The sequence below is a fragment of the Manacus vitellinus genome, unplaced genomic scaffold (assembly GCF_001715985.3).
Source record: "Manacus vitellinus isolate BGI_N305 unplaced genomic scaffold, ASM171598v3 scaffold_24_pilon, whole genome shotgun sequence".
Taxonomy (NCBI): Eukaryota; Metazoa; Chordata; class Aves; order Passeriformes; family Pipridae; genus Manacus; species Manacus vitellinus.
The window spans coordinates 6,709,439-6,731,933 of record NW_021939798.1 but is presented as its reverse complement, the minus strand read 5'-3'; the positions used below and the strand labels follow the sequence as shown (position 1 = coordinate 6,731,933).

Below are 22,495 nucleotides of genomic sequence, written 5' to 3'. Positions count from 1 at the left end.
TTGCCCTCTGTGCACAGCACTGCAGTTAACACCCAAAACTCTGCTCCCTTCTTTGCTCTGCTACTGTCCAACAGCAAGACTTCCCAGAAGATCTATCATGTAACTGAGTCTTGTTTTCTTTTCATTTTCTGCAGGATTTATGAGGTGCACTCCCCAGGCCAGAAAATCAATCATCATGGGATGAGAACATGACCCATAGGAGGAGGAGATGAAGTCTCAACTTCCTTAGGCAGAGGACAGAATTGACCTTGGATCTCCAGTTCCTTGTACAGGAATCCTCTAACTGTTGCTGTTACACATCACACAAGGCACCCTCCCCTACTCCTCCTGAGCCTGTGTTCGTTACTCAGTTAGTGGCTGTATAAACCTGAAGCCTTCTCTGATCACACAGAGAAGAATTCTGAATCCCCCTGGGGAGACAGGCACTGAACCACGTATAGCCCTCTCTAAATACAGAGTTTTGCATTCCTGGAAACCTGAAATCAAGTACAAACCTCCAAAGCTGAGACACCTCTAAGATCTGGACCGCAGCTGTCTGAGGTTCTTCCAGGAGAGAAACTTTGGGTTTAGGTACCTAAATTTTACTTGGTTGACAATTTAAAGTGTTTGAACTCTGTTTGGCTGCATCCATTTAATTAACCATTGGACTCAATCATAGAAATTTTTTCCCAACCTTAATGATTCTAGGACTCTATGATTCTTTTCTTACTTTTTGCCTCTCTTTCTCCAGCTGTCAAATAAGCTAACAAAAGTGACTTCTTCTGCATACTCTGACTGACTGATGACAAAAATGGACCCAAGAGGCCCATTCTGCTCTCCAGGGCTTGGGGAGGGTTTTCTAGAAGCACCTCTGGGGTTTAGCTGCCTGACTTCTGTTGCCCATCAATAAAGAAGGGGTGCTCTGGGAAATTATTTCCTCCATGAATTGCTCTCAAAGATCAGCCTGGCAACTCTTCTGCCAGCAAATATCGAATTGTTGTTGTTTCCTGGGGACCAGAGAACAATTTCCTGAATGTCAGACAGGAAAGTCCAGGTGGAGCAGGGAGAAGGAAATTAGTCTGGGGCACATAGGCTTTACAAGAAGAAACAGATGGAAGAAAGACCCTAGAAACAGTGAAGACTTACCAGAAGGCATTTGAAAAACAACTTGTAAGTACTACCAAGTGAGGTTGGATTTATGATTTTTCATAAAGACTGCAGATTTTTTGGAGCTGGCTGGCTGCAGAGTCAAATAATTCCAACAGCCTGTGAGCATTCAATATGATCAGCGTGGCTAACAGTCCACAGGTAGAAACTTGTTCACATCCTTTCAGACAAAGGCATTTGCAAATTCCAATTTCTCTGCAATAAAGTTTGAGGGAAGCGGGAGAACCTAAACCAGACAATTTATTTTTTTCCCCCCCAGACAAGAACAAACAGTGTTGTCTTTGTCTTTCCAGATCAAACCTGGAGAGTTTATGAGCAAAGCCTTGTTTTTCTGGCAACCAGCCTATTAAACTCATTGAAGGATTTGAAGAAACAAGACTGCTCGCCCCTGGCTTTGTGCTATTAAAGATGTTTATTACACTGAGCTAACAGCAAAGCAATGGTTCTTTCGCAGCTAAAGGTCCCAAAGGGAGAAAATGCACTTCTAGTGTTTACTACACATAGTTAGGTGAGGTCGGGTTTTCAGCAGTGTGTGGGACTGCTCACACCCAGCTTTTCATCAAAGCAAAGAGCATGTGCCTGGTTTCCATTATTTATAGCAGGGCAGATAACAGGTACTGATTATCTCATGGGAAAACACGCAGCTCTCTCAGTGGTGCTGACAAGGCCCTGCATCTCCAACATCTCTTCATAAGGAGAGTCTCTAAAACCAGAAGCTAACTAAAAATGAGGGAAAGTGCATTCCAGCTCTCTCTTCTCCATCCAGCACAGCCCTGACTTTCTCAGAAGAAACTGCATTTACCAGCAAAGTGAGTGAGCAGAGACTTCAGCCATGCAAGCAAAGAGAGCAAAAGCAAAGGAAAAATACTCTTTGTGTGCTTTATTATCTACAATAACAACTTAAATCCATGCTGGGCTCTCTCTGCAACTCATTAGAAGCAAATGAATTTTTAGCAATTATTTAACAGTAATTCACAAGACAGCTGTGAAGCAAAATGTAAAAAGAGGTTACAGAACAACAGAAATGTGATAATCATTACCATAAAAAAAGTTTAAAGCTTTAGCTATGCCAGAGTTGGAACTGATTAAGTTTTAAAAAATAAATTACTACTATGTACACTGCAAATAGTTTTCAAGACACTTTCAACATGTGTACAACTTGACATGGCATTTTTAATGTCATAAAAGTTTGCTCAGTGCAGATTTAATGAGAGTTAAAAGGCTAAAAAAAAAAGTATTTACAATGGCTCCCAAGCAACTACCACTAATATTATTTGACATGAAATAATAGAGAACACTTACTTATAACTGAAGAATAAGCAGAGCTTTTAGAGTTCTGTGAAACCCAGCAATCTGGAGTACAGTGATTTGCTTTGGTTTTACTCTTTTCCCCATTTTAGAATCATTAATATAGTTGCCCCAAAATTTTACCTGAGCTAAACACAAGCCATAATTTATGCTTAAATTCATTGCCAACTGGCCCCAGTTTGCATGGATAATTTCCAAAATGCAATGAATCCCATGACAAAACTCCAGGCAGGGTTTCTGGTTTCCTAGCAAAAGTTTTCCTGGATCCCAGGCACTTCTGCACAACGGCTGTGCTCTTACTATAAAACAGCCTGGGGGAGTGAGATTTATGTCTGTGCAAAAAAGACCAGAACCCAGACAATGCACATTATTCCACACCATAAAAATAGAGACATTAAGAAAATGAAAAAAAAAAAAAAAAAAAAAAAAAAGAAAGAAACCCTGAAGTAGAACCACAACACATCCACACAAAGCACTAGCGGACAACTGCTGGTGTTAGTGCTGGAAACCTTTCAAATTTTAGCTGCAAAGTGGAGCTCTCCACATATTTAGCCTTGCCAAGAAGCTTACAACTCTCTCCCAATATTATCACATAATAGGGTCTTTCCAATTTGGCAAGGATATGCACAGAGGAGAACAGAGGAAAGCCTCAACATGGAGAAGAAACCTCCACAATGAAAGGAAAGGGAAGTGCAGGCCTCCTCCTTATTGACAATTTTCATTTGAAACACACTATTATCACATCTATTTGTTTGGAAACATTTTGGACACTAACCAGTGGGAGAAGGAAATAGATAATTTCTTAAGATTAGGTTAGGACAGGACATGCAAATAAGAAGGATATCCTCTCCACCAGGGATGTAACTGTAGGCAAGTTCTGACCCTCATCCCATTTCCATCAGAGACTATGACAATTTCTTCTGTTAACTTTCTGGGCAACAGGAGTAGAGTCTCAGCAATAAAATATCTCTTTCCTCCTGCCTTTTGCATGTTTCAAGTTTCCTGTCTTTACTGCTAGGAAGTGAAGAGTTGCTCACTGCTAAGAGCCTTAAGGCTAAAAATATTGTCAGGCCAGAAAACTCATGATGGAGAGGATGACGAATTCCTTTTGGTTTCTGGGTATAAAAGTTGTGCTCCAACATGCCTAGGAGGGATGTAACTATGCAGTTTCATATCTGCCAGCTCGGTGATGAAAGCTGCTCATTTTCCTACAACCCAACCAACTCAATCCCTTCTCCTCACACATCTCCAGCCCTTCTCCACATGGGAAGTGGCGCTACCTGCCCATGGAGATTTTAAGCACCTCGTTAAGAAGTGTGTTGGTGGCACACGGGCCCTCCAGGGCTCCTGTTTGCCTCTGTCTAGACATATTAAAATAAACAAATTTTCCTGTTAATGTGAATGAAGAACAGAAAGGTTGAAGAGGTGGGTGCATTTTTACTGGGCTCATTTTCACGGATGAGGATGTTGAAAGGACTCAGATAATCTCTGTTTGCAGACTTGTTCCTATACTCACTGTTTGCATTCTTCTTTTTCTCTGTCCCACTCTTTACTCAGTTGCTGCACGATATTTTTTGAAGTATCATCTTCATTCAGCGACCACAAATCTTTTTCTTCCAGAGGCCTTTTGTATCCCTGAATTGCCATGCTGCACATATGGAGAAAAACAGCCCAATTCAGTTTGGGTAATAGTACTTAAAGCATTGCCAGAACTCTAGGACTATTAAGCCAACAAAAGCAAGAAGATACTCCACAGAATGAGTGATAATTACACCTCCATCTCCCTTTGTTCCTTTTATTGATGTTTGCAATTAAGGAAAGGACATGATGCATTTTTGATTACATGTATTTTATTGAAAACATCACTTCAGAAAAAAAGGGACAATAAAAATCAACTACCAGAAGCATTTGAATGAAACTGGTGTTAAATGAAAACAGTGAAGCTCTAGAAGTGAAAATAATTAAGTCTGTCTGTAAAAAGTGTTAGAGGTAAAAAAAATGCAAAAGTGGATCTCACTGAAATTAAAGTAAAAATTAGATTTCTCTGAAAACTACAGGTCCTCAACTGTAAGGGGAATTATGTCAAGGGATACAAATATCTAGTTGTCAAGGATCTCGATAGGGAAGCTGAACATTCAAAACTCTGGAAGTTCAGAAAGATCTCACCCTCTCACTAAAAGAACTTTACAGGGCTGTTACCAGGACAATTAAGTTACATGGATGGAAGAATGAAGATCTCAACACACTCAACCACTGTGGAAAAGCTGGGCCTTAATATGATCTTTGACAACTGTTCCACTTCTTTATCATGCAGTAGTAGGCCCAACCTCAGATCTGCACCTTTCATACACATACCTTTTGTCAGAAGTCCCATTTGTATACATAACCCAGTTTACTTTCCCTCTTGCACAGAAAATGTCCTTATAAGAAAGCATTCACCCATGAACCTCAACAGGAAACCAAATGCACCCTCAGACGGGTGAAAGGCTGCCACAACTAATCTTGTGGAACACAGAGCTACCCCTTGGTTTGGGTTATATTCCAGCATGTGGGGAGCACAAGCAGGCTGTGCACCCTTCTGGTCATGCCACAGCTGTTGCCACTCCTCTTCAGAGAAAAAGTTTTGGCTGTGTGTTTCTAAAAAGGCAAATGCCACAAGTGCTGAAACCACTGTGGATGAAAGAGCATCCAACATCAACCACTTACAGAGGGAAAGGCTCTGTGCTGCTAACTGTGCAACACAGATCACAGGTAGAGTGTGGGTTTGTCAGTTCTCCAGCAGCTTGAAAAGAGAAGCTCACCTTGTAAACCACCAAAACGTCAGTCTTGACAGGAAGCCTGAATTTAACTCTGGACACGGATTCTATAATGAAGTTATGGGGGAAAAAAAACCCCAAAATAAATAAAGCAAGACATTCACCATCACTTTAATAAGACAACAGTCTATTTTGATCAGTTTTGGTATATTATATGGTACATTACATGTACATACCTATGTCCTAACTAGACATAAAATTGATTTCTTTCATTTCCCAAGTCAGAGAGAACTCCTTTTATCTCTAAAAATTGCTTCATATACTGCCATTAAATCACACTTATATAAAGTGAAATGTCATTCTACAGTTTCTGAAATGTTCATTTTAAGACATGAACTCAACTTCTCTCTCAGCTTGGTTCAAACATAAATCCAATTATAGAGACCACTTTATGAACTGGAGGAGAAATTTAACCTGTGACACCACTAATATCTTCTGTTAATAATGTTTTTTCATATCTATTCTCAACACATATAGAACTCCTTTATTAAGACAAACCTCATAAACCTTTGCTAACTCTAGATGAATGTTAAGCAAGTAGACCACCATCTCAATAAAAAACACACTTGAATTAATTAATATTACACTTCAGTGTTCATAAGTGTAATTTAAACTGCTGTGAAGCAGCAAGCAGGAGAGCTGCTTTCACTACACAGTCATTTCTGATGGTACATATAATGGAAAAAAGCTTCTAACCCCAATATTACTCTCCACATCCAGTGTTCTGCAAGAGGGTCACTAACTACTGCCATCTCAGTGACAATCCAAAGCTGTTTCCAATGACAAGTACTCTCAGTGGAACTCTCAAAACACGATATAATCTGTAAAATTCAGATAAAGCAAAGTGAAAATACTTACAGTATCTGTACTGACAGGGGAAAAGAACGGAGGCTTCTCTTTAAAACACGAAAGGATCAACTCCACGATTATCAAAGCAAAGTAGATGTAAAACGTGGTAAACCTGAACCTTTCATTTACATGGCCCTAGAGGGAAAAGAAACACTAAGTGATTGTTTTTATTGTACTCCTCAGCCCACCCAACACACGCAAACAGCCTCTCTCTCTTGACTTTTTCACGGCTTCTTTTGGCAATTCCTTTCTTCCTCTAAAGTTGAATACTGCAAAGCAGTTGCTAGCAGGAATTATCTCACAAAAGTATGCACATACTCTGTCAAGTGCCTAAGAACATGCTTATCTCCAAGCTTTTCATTAAATTATGTCAAGTTCAAAGTGCTTATACATCCTCACTGCACGCAGACACCCTCTGGAATCAGGCCTACATAACATCCTTTTAAATTACCTGTGGGGGTTCTTGCAAGATCATGTCTTAAGCATAGGAATTGTCAACCCAGATCAGAGAACATCCTTTTACTTTAATATCTTGTCACTGACAAGCAGTCAGTATTAAATACTTTCAGAAGAAGCTGCAAAAAACCACTGCATTGCATAATAACAATTCCATCTGCTCCAGAGATATTTTCTTTCCCAATCACGAGTCTGCAGTTTACTTAAAACTTATTGCTGCGAGGGTATGTCCTTTATACAGCTCTTTCATACCCTAATGCCATTATGAACATTCTCATTGTTCACTTAAAATGTTTAAACCTTAAGTGCAAGAGAAAGTATATTCAGTTCTCAGCAGTTGCAAGAGGAGAAATGTTACCCAGACCTGTTGCAAGGCTCTGCACCCATAAGTTCAAGTTGATTAAGGATTTAAACATTAATAGTCCAATATTTTTACTTATTAGAATTGCCTCTAAGTGGTGTTTGAAATGGTCTCACCAGATTGCAGCTATTATCTGAAGATGTTCTGCCCAGACTGTCATTAAAGGTTTAATTCAATCTCCGCTGGAATATTTACAACAGCCTGGTAAAGGAAAATCCTTGCTAACAGGGTAATGCTGCTAATAGTCACAAAAAAGCAAGTAGAAAATCAAGAAATCACCAAACAGAATCAACACTGATTTCACTGAGGAGAAGCAATCACCTTAATGTTTTCCAAGTACTCTTCTCCTCTCCCAGGCTCTGATGATCTAGCCACCAAAGCAATCTGCTTTGCCCTACTTAGTGAAATTTATTTCTGTGAAAAACTTAACAAGTTTCTTACTGTGGGAGAACCTGCTATGTTTTCAAACAGGAATCATAACAGCCCAGGTTTCTTTCCTCTCCCTCCAACTTTCTGTTCTCTATTTACAGCCACAGTGGAGTCAAAATGCTGTCCTCAGCACATCAGGCACTGACAGAAGAAAGCCCATGGAGCTGTGTAATGTGGCCAAGCTGCCTAAGCAAAAAAAGAACTTTACATATTAAAATGTGTCATCTCCGATTATTACCCATCCCTATTTAAGCATGGCAGGGGATGGGAAAGAGATAAAAAAAGAGTCTGTTCTGACACATACACAGAGTTGGTACTGCCCTCACATGTCTATCAGGTTTCCAGTACAGCCCTGGGCTAAGCAAAATCTCCTTTTTGACATTGCATGAGAAACCCAGTTCCCTTCTAGTTACACAAGTCTGAGTCAAGGCAACAGAACTAAACTTCTCTTTGTCTCCGGCTCAGATCTGACTCCAAACTCTGTGATTCATTCCCCTCACAGAGATGTTAATGCCACATTTCCTGTTCCCCAAGTGCTAACAAGGATGGCGTGTTACCTGTGCTGTTGTAGCCATGATCTTCGACCGGAAAGGCCCCACGGCACAGAGCACAGACAAAAACCAGAAGATAATGAGCACCCCAGAGGACTGAACTCCTCTCAGCCTTTCGTATTGAATAAGCAATGTAGCCAACAGCTGTAAAAGTAAATACAGGAACACGTGAACACAGTCCTGTCCCACTGCTCCCCCTCTTCACACTCTCAGCTGGCAGATCTCACAACCATCACTGACAGCAGGACCCCTCTGAAATGAGGCCCCATTGTGGCTCCACAGGGGCCAGTGGCAAAACCTCCTTTATCTAAGGAAAGCAGCGAATAACTGTGAAATAATTTGTTTTACTGGTTTGAGAGCCTCATCTCCAGAATTCAACTTTTAAACCAGACTTTGCACCTAGGGCTAGGACCAATTAAATACTAGGTACAAACATTTTAAACAAAGGTAAGAGCTGCCCTTTCTCCAGTCCAGATGACCTGTCTTGAAAATGAGATTTTTTAAAAAAAAATCTAACCAAGGAAGTTAAAAACCCAATAGGCAAATTTTACTGCTTTATTTTTTCATACAACAGCCACAAGCCTGTTTGTCATCCTAGGCAAAGCAAACCTGGTTTGTTTAATGGAGGAACAACCACCTCCATTGATTACAGTTACCTCCAGTTTTACAAAGTCCAATACAATCCTGAACAATGCACAAGACATGCTCTATTGTATCCCCCCATTTAGGCAAAGTCATATCCAAATTCTCTCCAGACCTGAATCCCAAGCCTGGACAAATAGGTAAAAGCAAGGAGGGAGAGAGAACAATCTCTCCATTCTAAATATTTTAATCTACACAGCTGAATCTACTTGAGAGAGATATTTCTGACTGTGGCCTTTTCAGTAGGAAAATTTGCTTCCGTAATACAAGCACTAATAATTCAGCCAAAAAAAGGTCAGGGTAAGGCAATGAATGCAAAGGGGTTCCTCATCCTTCATCTGCCTAAGAAAACGTTATTCATATTGGTCACAATAAACAGAAACAGCTACAAACCACAGTGATGCCAACGACCAGTGGGGTCACAAAATAGACTGGTGGAGGGGTTCTGTTCTGCAGGAGCTCGTGGAAGGAGTAGAAGAGGTCAGCCCAGCTCACGGACCACAGCAGGACACCAAACAGCTGAAAGCAGTCAAACAGGAACAGCATTTGGTAAACTCCTCTCCAGGGGCAGTCGGAGAGCTGACAAAACCATCCTGATTCACAGATTCCCAGCAAAACAAAGCTGTGTAAACAGAGCAACAGCGCTAAAGGAACTGTCCCGCTGCACTCAAACCAAGGGTCTCATCTCAGCTGCTTTATGAGGGATTTGCAAACACAACCAGGAGAAGGACTAGTGTATTTGCCTGGTTTTTTCCCCCTGCTATTCTGTTTGGATTAGAAACACAAGCAGTATCCAGATTAAAGGCAGACATGCCCTGAAGCAGAAGCCTGGTATTTTTCTCCAGGAGTAAGTCCAGTTTTCTCATGGCCTATGGAAAAATGACTTGTTTGCTTTCCTTAGGCCCAGTCACTTATAAACCAGGCACCAGGCACCTCTTAAGTACAAGATGGAGATGAAATCACACAGCTATTGGGTGTGGAGAGTGGCTTAAAAAAAACCCCTTCTTGTGCTTACTTTCATGGTGAGATGAAATTCCCACTAGACCTACCTTAAGCTCTTTGTTTTGCAGCTTTCAGTGGTTTAAACCTTAAGTAAGGGTGAAGCAGCATAGTTTTGGCTCACAGAGGGGTGAACTCTCTTTTGCAGAGCAATCAACTCCTCTCTCTACCCAGAAAGCTGGGCTCACAGGAGGGATTTCCTTCCCCAAAAATCTGTACATAGTTTGTTTTTTTTTTCTATGAGCACGTTCTTCAGTTCCCCCTTAAATCAGAGGGACTTCTGTTTAAACCCTACTGCAGCACTTCCTTGGATTCTGAACTAATGCTAAGGAACCCTACACTGCACCTGGAGCACTGCAAAGGGGTCTTACCGTCTTGAACCTGCTCAGCACTGACAGCACGATGTACCCTCTTTTGTTGCGCTTTAGGTAGAGAAGATAAAAGGGTAATGCACTCCACAGATAAATACTGGGGATCCATGCTAGGATGGTATTCTGGAAACACGGTGTCAGGTCTGGGTTATCAGTGTGTATCGTGAGATTTGAGTCCTGGAAAAGAGATGAGACACATTTATTAACAGAGGCAGAAGAGCTGCCAACTCTAACATCTGCTTGAATGAAGTTGTATCCAGAATCTGATGGAGTTAGCACATGGCCCGAGCAAGAGCTTTCCCAAAACACCTATCCCAACCACTTGTGGTTAATCTGCTACAGTGAAAGGGCTAAGTACAGCTATAAAAACTGGGCAAAATCCAAAAAAGAAAGATTTCTGCCCTCCTGTATCTCACAGCTGGACATATATTTTGTAGCAGACAAACCCCTTGTGTTTCTGTCTTTGCTGAGGTTCATTTACAGATGCTGATACCACGACATTTCTCAGGCATTCCCAGGAGTGCATTGCCTGGAGTGCAACTGCAAAACAAAGCTCTCAAGGCAAAACCCTCCACTTGAGAACTCATCCAGCAAGAATGTCCAGCACTGGAGAAAATGATCAGATTTAGATCAATTGTGTGTTGACTTGGGAAAAACCCCTCTGTTTATGACTAAAACTTTGTCCTTCTTACTCATATGCTTCCAACTATAATTACTTCCCCATTCTGAACAAAGGTAAAAGGAATGTACTCAACATGCAGGTAGGAATATCAGTTTTCTTGGAAACACTTTAAGCAATGCTTTCCATCTGTGACCTTGAACACCACAATTCACATATGCACTCGTACCTAAGGATTAGAATGCACCACCTGCAAAAACACAGTTACACACATTCACAAACTGAAATAGAACTTTCAGCACGGTGAAGGGGAACTTGGTTTAGATCAAACCTACTGGAAACTCACAGCTTGCATTTCACCACCTGATGTGTCAAATGTGGTAGGTAAATACTTACTTGCAGGAAACGTGAAATTACTTTGTTGTACTATCATTAACAAGCAGATGATAAAAACTAAGATATCTCTGGTTCAAATATGCCTTATCTCTGCACTGGAATAATTTAGTTGTGCTTAATCATTTTTGGGTGTGAGTCCTTAGTAGAAGTATGTTACATTTATGCTGAGCCAGTTCTCTTCCTTTAAAACTGACTCACTAGTCTGAATGTGAATTCTTCAAAAGCATGTCCAGTTCTTCTTTTGTTTACCAGCACAATAGGGACCAAATGCTGAAAGCAATGGTTGATTTTAGGAGAACTAAGAGCCACAATCTGCTGACAAGCTTTCAGTTTTTGTGATGATCCATGAGCAGGGACATCACTGCATCACTGCACCAGTCCACAAACACACGAACAAGCTCATAAGTGTAATGAAGCTACAAAGCCCTGGCAGGTTGCAGGATGGTTTGGCTGAACTGTGACAAGTTTGCCACTCACTGCTTCAGCATTGGCAGTGGTGAAGGTTGGCACAAATCCATCGGATTCATGTCTGAACTGAGCCCTTTGCCGCAGTTGGTGCCTCTCCAGACGAGAAATGGCTTTTTTTGGAGGCCCACAGGCACCCAAGCGTGGGCCAGGGGAATAAAAACAGTCCCAATTACCTAAACAGGTTTATCCAGACCTAGTGGAAACTTCAGCCACAAATCAACAACACAGAGGCAATTACACAGCAATTCAAACACAAGATCAAAACCAAACAAAACTCCAGCCTCACATTCAAACTATTTCAGTGAGCAGGTCTCTGGCACCAGAAAGGATGATAACACTTAAAGAGCACCCATTTCTGGCTCATCATCAAAACATTTCAGCATCTCTAACGTGATAAGCTCCCCTAGTAGCTACCCTGCCTGGGGAAGGAGATGCCCTCTAGAAGTTTGGAGCTCTTTAGTTCCCAAGTAGGAGCTTATCTACTCTCATTTATTCAACAAAATACTGATTTCCTCTTTAAATTACATGTGGTTTAGCAATGTCTTGAGCATGTTTGCAATTGTGCTCCTTTTGCTTGCTGGAAAAAATCCTGGAAAAGGAAAGCAGAGGAAGAATAGCAATAAATGAGCACAGAATAAAACAAAGACTCGGTTTAAGGGGAAAGTCGTTGAGGGGAAGAAAAAAGCCCCACTTTTAATTTAAACCTTTCCTATAAGACCAAAATGCCCAGAAATGGCTTTTTGTCTGACAGCAACCTAGAAACTGCCCCAGATGTCCATTAACTGACTGAACACAAGCTGCCTATTGTATCCAAGACATAGACTGTATGGCTGCCAAGCCATTTGAAGGTTTTCATTAACTCTTATTTAAACAAGGCAAAGGGCTTGCATTTCTGAACGTATAAATGCAGCTGGCTAGAAAACAAAAATTCTTTCCTTAAAAAAAAAAAAGGTAAGATTTTGAGATTTGGTTGAATTATCCCTGAGAATAAAAGTGGAACCTTCCCAAAATTATATGAAACTACAAAAAGCAGTACCCACCTGATGACCAGCAAGAGCCTACTGCTTCCAAGGCACATGGGAAACAGGGATGTGGGCTGAAGGAGAAACTTATGGCCAAGGTGACAGAACTGACTACTGGCTATTTTGGTGATGTTTTCCCAGGTCCAATTTCATTCTGAACAAGATAAACAAGCTTTCCCAGAACAGATCTGTTTCTGTAAGCATTTGTTTCTGCTCTGAGAGCAGATCCTTGAATACAAGAGGGGTTCCTGTTAGAAGGCACAGTGTCTAAAACATTTAAGTAGCGGAATTCCATGGAAATTACTTGCTCTCCCTGAGACCAGACCACAGTGGACTTATGCTGCTATGTGTCCCAGGATAGAGTTTTTATGTATTTATTTTTTTTAATTTACTTTTATTTATTTCCTCCCTAGTAGCTGATACAGTGCTCGGTTTCTCTCTTCTTTTGTTGTCTCCCTTTGCATTACAATTATATTATTACTATTATTACTATTATAATATTTTATTTCAATTATTAAATTTTTCTTGTCTCAACCCATGGGATTTACCTGTTCTCCTGGTCTCCTCCCATCCCACTGGGGGACTGAGGGCCGTGAGGGTGCAGCTGCTGGCTGGGGTTAAACCAGGCAGGATGCCACGTGCCATGTAGCAGCGACTCTGATGTGAATTATTGGTATTACTTTTAAATCTGGGAATTTGGAAGCTGTGTTTCTTACCACATTCCTTACCAAGCTGGATCTGTCCTCATGGAGCTGGCAGTTCTACTTTATGGCTCTATAAATCACCACATTGACAGCATATATTCCAACATCCACTCCAACCCTAAACAACTCATTTTGAGTCAGAATACAACACAAAGGCTCAATACAATCTATCCTGACCAAGCCAACATTGTTAAATATTGCTAAATACCCTTCAATTCAGCAATAAAGTTACAGAACTCCACTCTGGAGAACAAACACAAGAAGCAACAGTTGGAGGGACACATCAGCTCTGACTCCTGTCTTTGTGGCTCCTGCTTTAATCTGGCTTTCCTTCCCCTATGCTGAACTCCATCCTGGGATGCAGAGCAAGTTGAAATGCTTCTTGTGTCGTGACTGAGGATGTGTCCTGGTTCTGTTCTGATGGAGGATGAAATACCCACCTTGGACTGTCTGGGTTTGAGGGTTTTCTTTGGACTTGCTATTGAAAGAGGTCTAATATGCTGATGTTGGATACACACACATTCCTTGGCTCTGGGATCTCCTGAGAGCCACTCACATTCCTCTGGGCATCATGGCTCTGCCTCAGGGTGCCCTTCAATGAAAGCCCTCTGAAAACTCTCTGCAGCAGCTTTGTGACCCAGGGTTGGAGTGATGCATCAACAGGCACCTCACCAGGGGAAATACTCAGCAGTAGATGTTGAGAAACACAACTTCCTCCAAGAAACTCATCCCAGGGAAACTGTGAGAGCCAGCATGTCCATCTCAGCTAATATCACTGTCATCCCACTTCCCCACAAGCAAGTCTTAAGGGCAGCAACCTGTGACCTTTCACTAATCCAAACTCCCACTGTGCTCTGTGGCTCCTCCTGTCTACCAAGAGCTCTGGGTCAACTGTCTGTATGGAGCACCATTTCCCTGGATTCAGGATCCTTGGCTGCTGGAGGCTCTGCTGGTGAGATACAGCATTGCAGAAACTACCAGCCCACTGTACAGAACTCCCTGGGCACACAATTTACTTAATCCTGTAATACTCAAATACAATGCCAACACCCATGGGAAGAGATTAGAGATGCTTGTTAGAGCTTCACAGCAGAAAAGGAGTCCCTTGGAGTTTAAAACTTACAAATTAGTGGGGCTCTCTGTTGATCAGTTAAGGGTATCACTGACATTGGCCCTTGCAGCAGCTTTCACTCACACCCATCACTCCAGTCAGTCTTTGGATAAACATGGCCCTTGTATTAAGGGCAGCAGGACTTGCAGTTAAATGAGCAGTTTTAAATACATGATCTTCATTTAAGGGAAGGTATTCAACAGGGGGAAGCTCTAAGCAACATCAAATCTGCTCTAATACTTAGTACTTTCTATTACACTTTCCCCTCTGGAAATGAACGCTGCTATTGAAATAACCATCCCTAAAACTGATAAAGCTTTCAAAAAAAAAAAAAAAATAGAAGTTCAATGCCACACATCTTGGTCTTCCTGTACATCATCCCTTACAGCTGTCAAAGAAAAGGGAACAAACAGAAAGCCTAAAGCTAGGCTCAAAAACAGCAACAGGGAAATTCCTGTGTGTCCCTTTCCCAAAACTCTCAGATGATGTTAATGGAGCCTGCTGAAAAAGACCATCTGGTGTTCTGGTCTTGAGTTTAAGTCTAAATCAACTCCTACTCCACTAGAGAAGCTTAAAATAAAACTGTCTCACCCTGGCTTTACCCAGCATACAGCTGATGCTGCAGCAATGCTCCTCAAAGAGCCAGTGATGGAGAGCTTCCAAGCCCTAGAGAAGACCAACAGTATCTCCACAGCCTCAAGCAGTTACCTCCCCTAAATGGATAAATTAATACATGTTTCTCTCTGAATTTTTACAGCTCAAAGAGACTCACGAAAAGCACGGGAAACACAAACCCAATCTTTATCTGCTGGAAGGTGAAGGCCATTGTGCTGACGTCATTCACACTCTACCCAAGGCTAATACAAACCCTGCTGGTGTCAGTTATCACTGGTTTGCATGTTATGTAACACTAAAAATCAAATTAGAAAGCTGACCAGGAAGGTACACATGAGGTAGAAAAGATAGGGAAGTGAATAACCGACAGTAATAATGTTTCCTTGAGGTCCACAAACATGGAAAGGGTTTCTCGTGTGGAACAAATTGCTAGTGAGAATTAAATGCAGAGCAGAATCTTCCTGCACTTCTTTTGCCCCTAGATCTGGTAAATACTCTGCCAGGGAGTTTCACTTGCACAGTCTGTCAAAAAAAGAAACAAAAGGATGTTTTTCTCTTGGCTCTACCACACTGCCTCCTCCCAAGAGCAAGGGGTGGCTGTGCAGTGGCTCTGAACTGCAACACTAAAAACTATCAGGGTCCAATCTTAGCTACAGCACAGGCTTCACCTCAGCCTCTCCATATCTCACCTCCCACTTCTGCCTGTTGTTCATGTCCTCTGCCTGGTCTCTGTTGATAAACTCTCCCGGGCCAACCCTAACAATCATTTCAGTGCACAGATACAAACAAGCACTACCCCAGGCCCCCAGAAGGCTGCCAGTTTCAAATGGCCTTTTCAGAGCAAGATCACTCATTTACATCTCGGAAGGAAGGATGTCACCTTACACACAGGAGGAGTTAAGATACTTCATTAATCCCCAGTGGCTGCTGCACAACTCAATTCTTTCTCATGATTACATGAACATTTCTCCCCACCTCCTAAGGGCACGACGGAACAACATTCTCCACTTCAACACCACAGCCACACTGCTCAGAAAAAAAGGTGGGGTTGGAGGACATAAGCATTTATAGTTCTGCATGAACCATACAGCCCATAAACAGAAACAGCATTTTTCTGTTTACCAAGCACACTGCACTGGTTCTCTATATAAGTGAAGGACACCGTGCAGGGCACTGAACTTTGTTTTCCTGCAGTTGGAGGATCTTTAATGGCTTGTTTTAATGGACCAAATAGGTCTGGCACAAGCCTAGAGCCTATATGAGCCAGCTGATGGTCGTGGAGTAACTAGTCACAGGTTTTTGCTCTGGCTGAAATTTCATTACACAAATGGTACCAACCACGCCATGCACTTGAGAACTGTAGACTAGACAAAAATCAAGGTATGGGCTTAGTGATAGGTGTTATACAAAACAGCAATTTCCCTTTTTATTCTCCTTTGAGTTTTAAGATTAGAAGTTAAGAGCTTCTCTGCTGTCATGAACAAAGACAAGACAGGATGAAAAAAGGCAGGTTCATATTCTCGAGAGTCATGTGACCCCAGGTAAGGGGGCTTTCAGAAAAGCTCCTTTAGCTTCAGAGAGGGAGTGAAGTAGAAGTGAACCACACTAAATATGTGGACTGAAGACAACATATACCCAAAGTAAAAGTGAAATCCATTTACTCCAACTGTTTTAGTAGAATCAATCCTCTTGCTTGAACAGAGGGACATTCATGTACTTGGAGAGGGGAAGGCATAGTGCAACCAGAGAGGTACAAGAATCAAAAGCAGGACTGGGAGGAAAACGAAACAGGATCATTCCATCAGAAGAAAGTTCCCAACTTCTTTCAAAATTGACCAAATCTATATACTGTTGTAGAGAAAACTTGCTGTTAATGGCATCATCAAAGGCCATTTCCTACGGCCTTGTGCAAGTACAAATAAAGGAGCGGGGTGCCCTGTTTCAGACCATTGATAATGGGTGTGGGAGAATGTCCTTAATTTGAGCCATCCCATCTCCTTTCAATTAAAGGAATTGGGTTAAATCAAGGTTCAGCATGAATGTAGCTCAATTAAGAAGGGATAGGGACAGCTAAAACAGCTGCAAATGAGACAGTCCCACTGTGACTCCAGTTTAAGCTGGCCTGTCCAGTTGGGCTGCTGTACAGTAACAATAAAAGGGATTGTCACAAAAACTCCTGCCATCAGTGCTGCTCTGAGAGCAGGTGGGGAAGAATCTAGAATAAAATTCATTCAACTGGGGGGAAGAGGAGAGATTTTTCTTTTAATTGCACAGATGTCAAATGCATTCTCAGAAACTTTCAGAAAGAAAAAAAGAAGTTATTACTTCTGAAACTAAATGATTTTGGCTTTTGAAACAACTCCCATGAAACAGTTTTTCTTCTCCATCTCCTTCATTTCTCATTCTGTTCTAATTCAAGGCTTTATGACACCTGCACATGACATTACTGTAAATGACCTAAATTTTATTACATTGACTTCACCTCTCACACTGCCACAAGATTAGCACAGGGACAACGTGCCAGCTCACACAGGCCCAGCACGGAATCAAGGCTGTTGGTTGCACAAAAGCCTGGACACATTCCTGGGAAGATCTCTGGCTGCTTGCTGCTGTGCTCTCCTCCAGCTCAGCCAAATAATGTGTGACTGGATAATGGCCCATCACAGTCACGGCGGGACCAGGAGACAAATCGAGCATTAGCTTACTGGAAAAATCAAAGATCTCATTTAATAGGTTTTTCAAAAGAATTTTTTTTAAATTAAATTTTAAACACTAATGGTCTCCTCATTTTAATACATTACAAATTTGCACATGTTGAAAGGAAAGGATTATCTCTCCCATAGCACAGCAATTTGCCTACCAGGTAGGTGAGGCCCCGTCTCAAAACACTTTATATTCTTAACTATAGTGATTAAATTTTAGCTCCATTTGAAGGAGCTCCTCATGCAACTCAGATTTAGTTTCAGTATTATTTCTTTTCAGGAGGCAAACTTTATAGAATGCCTAAGCCCCAGTCACTCCCTCTACCAGCTGTGTCACATAAGCTAAAGTGGTCCAGGGAGGAACAGTTGTGTTGAAAGATGAAGAACTTTATTAATTGACATCATCATGGAAGGACTCCCCGGATACTGGCAGCTCTCACTGGTATGAATTTTTGCTCACAACTCTCAAATCCAGACTTTGTCTTCCCAAAGAGAGTCAAATACAGGCTATTTCACTGTACAGTCTATGCCTTTTACACACAAATGAATGATAACAGGTCCTGGCTAATACTCCAGATCCAATGCTAAATATTTATGCTGCTCTTGACGTTGAGAATCTGTGGCCCAAATCCATTAGCAACAGCTTTCATTCAACTCATTTCAAGAATCTGAAAATCTTGAAGGATTTGAGCTTAAGTACTTAATTGTTTTTAAGTTCAGGACGCTGCCAACACAGCTACCCTTTCAGAGAGCATAGCTTCACAGATGTGATGTCTGAAGGGATCATTAAAGTCACTTATTTTGATCTCCTACCTTACATGAGAAAGAACACTGATACTTGATACAACTACTTGTGAAGAGATTTATAGGAGTGGGACTCAGCTGAAGTTGGACACAGTTAACAAAGATTATGTGGAGGTCTGTATCATGTTTAAATATCTATAAACACTGAACATTCTGTGTTTATCACGAGGTGGCAGAAGGGGAAGCTTATATATAAACAAGAGCCAGTCTGGACCATACCACCCTCCTGCAGGATCCTCCCTTTGCCATGATCTCCTACCACCTTTTGCTTCACTCATCCTCTGGAACTGATTTAGTTGAAAATACAATGGAATAATTAAAATTCAATGTTTCCTTATTACTTTAGGGTCAAATCATGTAAGTTGTGGGGGTTTTTTAAATGAACTTGTACACATGTTTCAAGTAGTATATTATTTGTCATTTCGCTCGAAAGAAACATTTCTTCTTACTACAGCTATCCTGAGTCATCTTGAACCACAAAAAATTTAAGCATGATTCAGCAAAAGGGGAAATTATGCAGAGGGGAGACTGGTGGCATTTTGAACCAGCAGAGCAGGAAGATGTATTTCCAGAGAGCAGCGTGACTTTTAGCCTAAATCTACCGGAATGTGACAGAATGACTCAAGGTGAAGAAATACCCACAAACCTAAAGGTGAAAAGGGTGCTTGTACGGGACTTTCTCAAAGCCAAGACTGAGGTATTGTTTACTCTTGAGAGTTGCAGCAACTTCCTGCTGGATTACTCAAGAGCCTCTGGATGAAGAAGGAGCCAGCACTCCACGTGGGACAGGAAAAAAAAGACATCTGTCAGGAGACCAAGACACAGGGTAGGCAAGGAAACTGAGCTCTGTGAGCCAGGCAGAATCAAAAGGAACTGAGAAGTTGTGGTGTCCCCTTTGAAGTGTTATATCACTTGTTCTCCCATTTCCTATTTATGCTGTTAAAAAAAAACCAAGGCACACCACCCGAAACACAAGCTGCTGCTTAAGCCCAGGCACTTTGCCTGTCTGTAGACTAAGGTGTTTATATGACCCCTCATCCCAACATTACCCAACAGCACTGCTGAGCACTTGAGGTTTTATCCTCACAGCACTCACTGGGCCATTTCTTACCCAGAGAGGCTGAGCTGCAGTAAGACAAGGTGTCTTTCCACTGGAACAGAACTTGGTTTTCTAAGCCTGTGCTGTTTAGCCACGAGGCCAAAACACTTCTGCAGCAAACACTCCCCAGGAGATCACTTTGCTCTCCTTGCAGAGCAGCTGCTCATGTTTTACTACAGTGAAGGACAAAAGCAACAAATAAGTGATAATTCAAATAAGAGAACTGGTATCTGCTTCTCAAAACAGAGACTGTGGGGCCACGTTAATTGGCACACCTATCTAGCACTCTTACTATCACACTGAAAATATGTGACACAATAAATAGGAGGTAATTGTGGGCAATGGTAAAGAACACACCTTAGGACTGCCTTGGGTGGGTATGTGCTATTGCACTCATCTCCTCCCAAAAGGCATTTAGCATGGGAACACAGCGAGGAGATATTAACAACTGAAGTAGACAGCATGATTCTAAGTGTTCAGATGAAGAGATTGTTCATACTGCATTTTCAAATCATAATATTCCAGTTGTTCCTCTTTTATATATAAATAACCTGCATTCGTATTAGCAATTTGCTGGTTTCATGTTCAACAGGTAAAGCAGTAGCTGGAAGCTAAAAGCTTTTATAGATTTCTAATGTGATCTACAGTGTTTCCTTTCACTTCTTATTTCTAAAATGGCTTGAACAGGAAATTATTTTGCCTCTGCACAAACACAAAAAACCCCATCAGTTGACGTTTCCAGCAAAATTCCCCACCCTGCATCAGGGTGAAGAGTTGAAATCTTAACACTTCCAATGAGCCAAAAAAAATCCAAGATAAATCAATCATCTGTTAAAGCTGATATATTCCAATGTAAACATTTTCATGAGCTAATTCTGAACTGTTTTGTTTTGATTCTGATCCTCTTTTAGCAGAAAAGTATTGTAGTTGGTTTAAACTCCAAAACAAAGAACTGATTAAATTGAAACAGTATGTTTCGTTTTGCTCTAAACAATTTTAAAACTGACATCAATTTGACATTCAGCTTCCAAAAATATCTGGATTTTCTTTGACAAAAAATGGGGAACCTAAGTGCATCAGCTACAAAAAAGTGAATGCTGATGCTGGTTCACATTTTATCAAGTTCTAGTTTTAAACTGCAAAGCTGAGCACCATTGATTAGTTTGGTGCACAGGCTGGGAACTGCCCTTCACCTTGTTCTCCCTTCTTCAAGTGTAGAGCAGCAGGAGAAACCCCAGCTTTTGTGGGCACAGTTCAAAACATGTGAAAAGCATATTTGCACAGCAAATCATTTCATGGTGACTGTCATCTACTTGGTCATCACTTAAAATATCTCATAAAATCAGCACACTGCACACACTCCCACTTAAGAGAAAATAACCACCAGCTGCTGAAAATAGGATGGTCACAGAGTTCAATCTGTTGGTCATTGGGTCAGTGCTCCATTTCACGTAGTTATTGAGTACCACTTTTTAAATCAACTAGACAGATGGGAAGTTGTTCTGACTCCAAACAACTCTGAAAGAAGAAACAGAACAGGGCTACAGAGAGCGCAGCTGCCCCAGGCAGCAGTGCACAGGGCACTGTGATGGAGTGTAACAGTATGGCATAAAATACAGAATGATGCACTAGATTCAAAAAATTAGCAAAACCTCCTAGGCATTTTACATTAATGTATCAATAAGCTGTTACAAAAAGCTTTGGGCACGAAGAGTTGTTGCATTACAACCCTTCCTTGAGAAACTAAGACACGCTTCTGGAGGCAGTCTGCTAGTGAGCAGTTTCAATCTGTTGGTGCTTGTTCCTACTGTAAAAGTGTTTATAGTAGAAATAATATGAAAATACTTGTTTGAGCAAGCTTATCTGACAACTGTTGTGGTAGAGAGAGTGCAGTACACTTGGAAATGAAATGTGAACAAGGAAATGTAACCAAGAGGCTTAGGAGCCAAAGTCCTCTTTTAAACAGTAGTGCTGGGAAAGTTATTGAAAGACAATTAGTTATCTGAGGATGGAGCTCAGCATAAAGTGCTCGGAGCCAATTGCTTGTGCTGTCCTGTAAAAGCTTTCCAGCAGTGACGCAACTGCAGACATTCCTTTTCATTCCTGCTCCTCATTTGAAAAAAAAAAAAACCAACAAAAAAACCAAAAAACCAAAAACCTCCCTTGAGCTAAATCAGTATAAAAGAAAGGGGCAATTTCAGGCGGCATTCCAGAGTCACCATAGATGCTCAAATCCCTACGGATTCATGCTTTGTCTGCCTACACAGCACAGAGAGGGAAGCAGCACGCTGTGCCTTGGGGAAACCCAGCGCTTGTAACAGCACTTACACACTTTCACCATCAGAGCAGACCATGGCAGCAATTTCCAAACTTTTGTGCTTACAAACCCATTGCCTGCTGCAATCAGCCCTTCCCAAGTGCTGACGGCTCCAAATACTGACAGAAGCCACTGCAATGCTCCGAGGTTGGTGACCACCCTCGGCTGCTACGAACCCATCCTTCTTTAGCAGTAACAAAGCGCTGAACAGGGAGCACTTCGCCACTCATCGGAGTGACTCCGAAGAGCAAAATACACGCTAAAACAGGACTCTCAGAAGAAGGGAACAGCCAGGTTCACCGCTGTGAGGTGGACTATGCTGAGAGAGCTGCACCCCCCGTGGGATGGTCTGTGCGGTCCCCGGGGGTCTTGGCTCTGCTCTGGAGATGCTGAATCGCGAACAGAACGCACCGGCCCTTCCGCGGCTCCCGCCCGAGCCGGGAGCGGGCGGAGGCACCGCCGGCGCTGGGACGGCCCCCGGGAGCCAAGGCGACCAGGGCAGGGTCCGCTCCCCTCGGGAGCCGCAGACGAGCTTCCCCCTGCCGCTCCGACCCGGCACGGGGCAACCCCGGGGGAGCGAGAGCGAGCGGGACGCGCGCTGCCCCCCGCCCGGGGCTGGACCCGCTGCGCGCACAAACCGCCCAGCGGGGCAGGCAGGGCGGCAGGGGACAGGGCAAGAGAGAAGTTACAGCAAGGGACCCGCAGAAAGC

The 22,495-nt window shown here is 42.1% G+C and overlaps 1 protein-coding gene across 1 annotated transcript in view; it reads right to left on the bottom strand.

Annotated features, from left to right (window-relative positions):
* ABCC3 (ATP binding cassette subfamily C member 3) overlaps positions 1-15,074 on the bottom strand; it is a 39,436-nt gene extending 24,362 nt beyond the window's left edge. Inside the window, exons 1-7 of the mRNA XM_029960081.1 lie at positions 15,021-15,074; positions 9,929-10,105; positions 8,952-9,077; positions 7,923-8,060; positions 6,129-6,254; positions 5,256-5,317; positions 3,971-4,102 (exon numbers count right to left, since the gene is read on the bottom strand). Coding sequence (XP_029815941.1) covers positions 3,971-4,102; positions 5,256-5,317; positions 6,129-6,254; positions 7,923-8,060; positions 8,952-9,077; positions 9,929-10,105; positions 15,021-15,074 — 815 coding nt within the window. The remainder of the gene's footprint in view (positions 1-3,970; positions 4,103-5,255; positions 5,318-6,128; positions 6,255-7,922; positions 8,061-8,951; positions 9,078-9,928; positions 10,106-15,020) is intronic.
* Between the last annotated feature and the right edge of the window lie 7,421 nt (positions 15,075-22,495).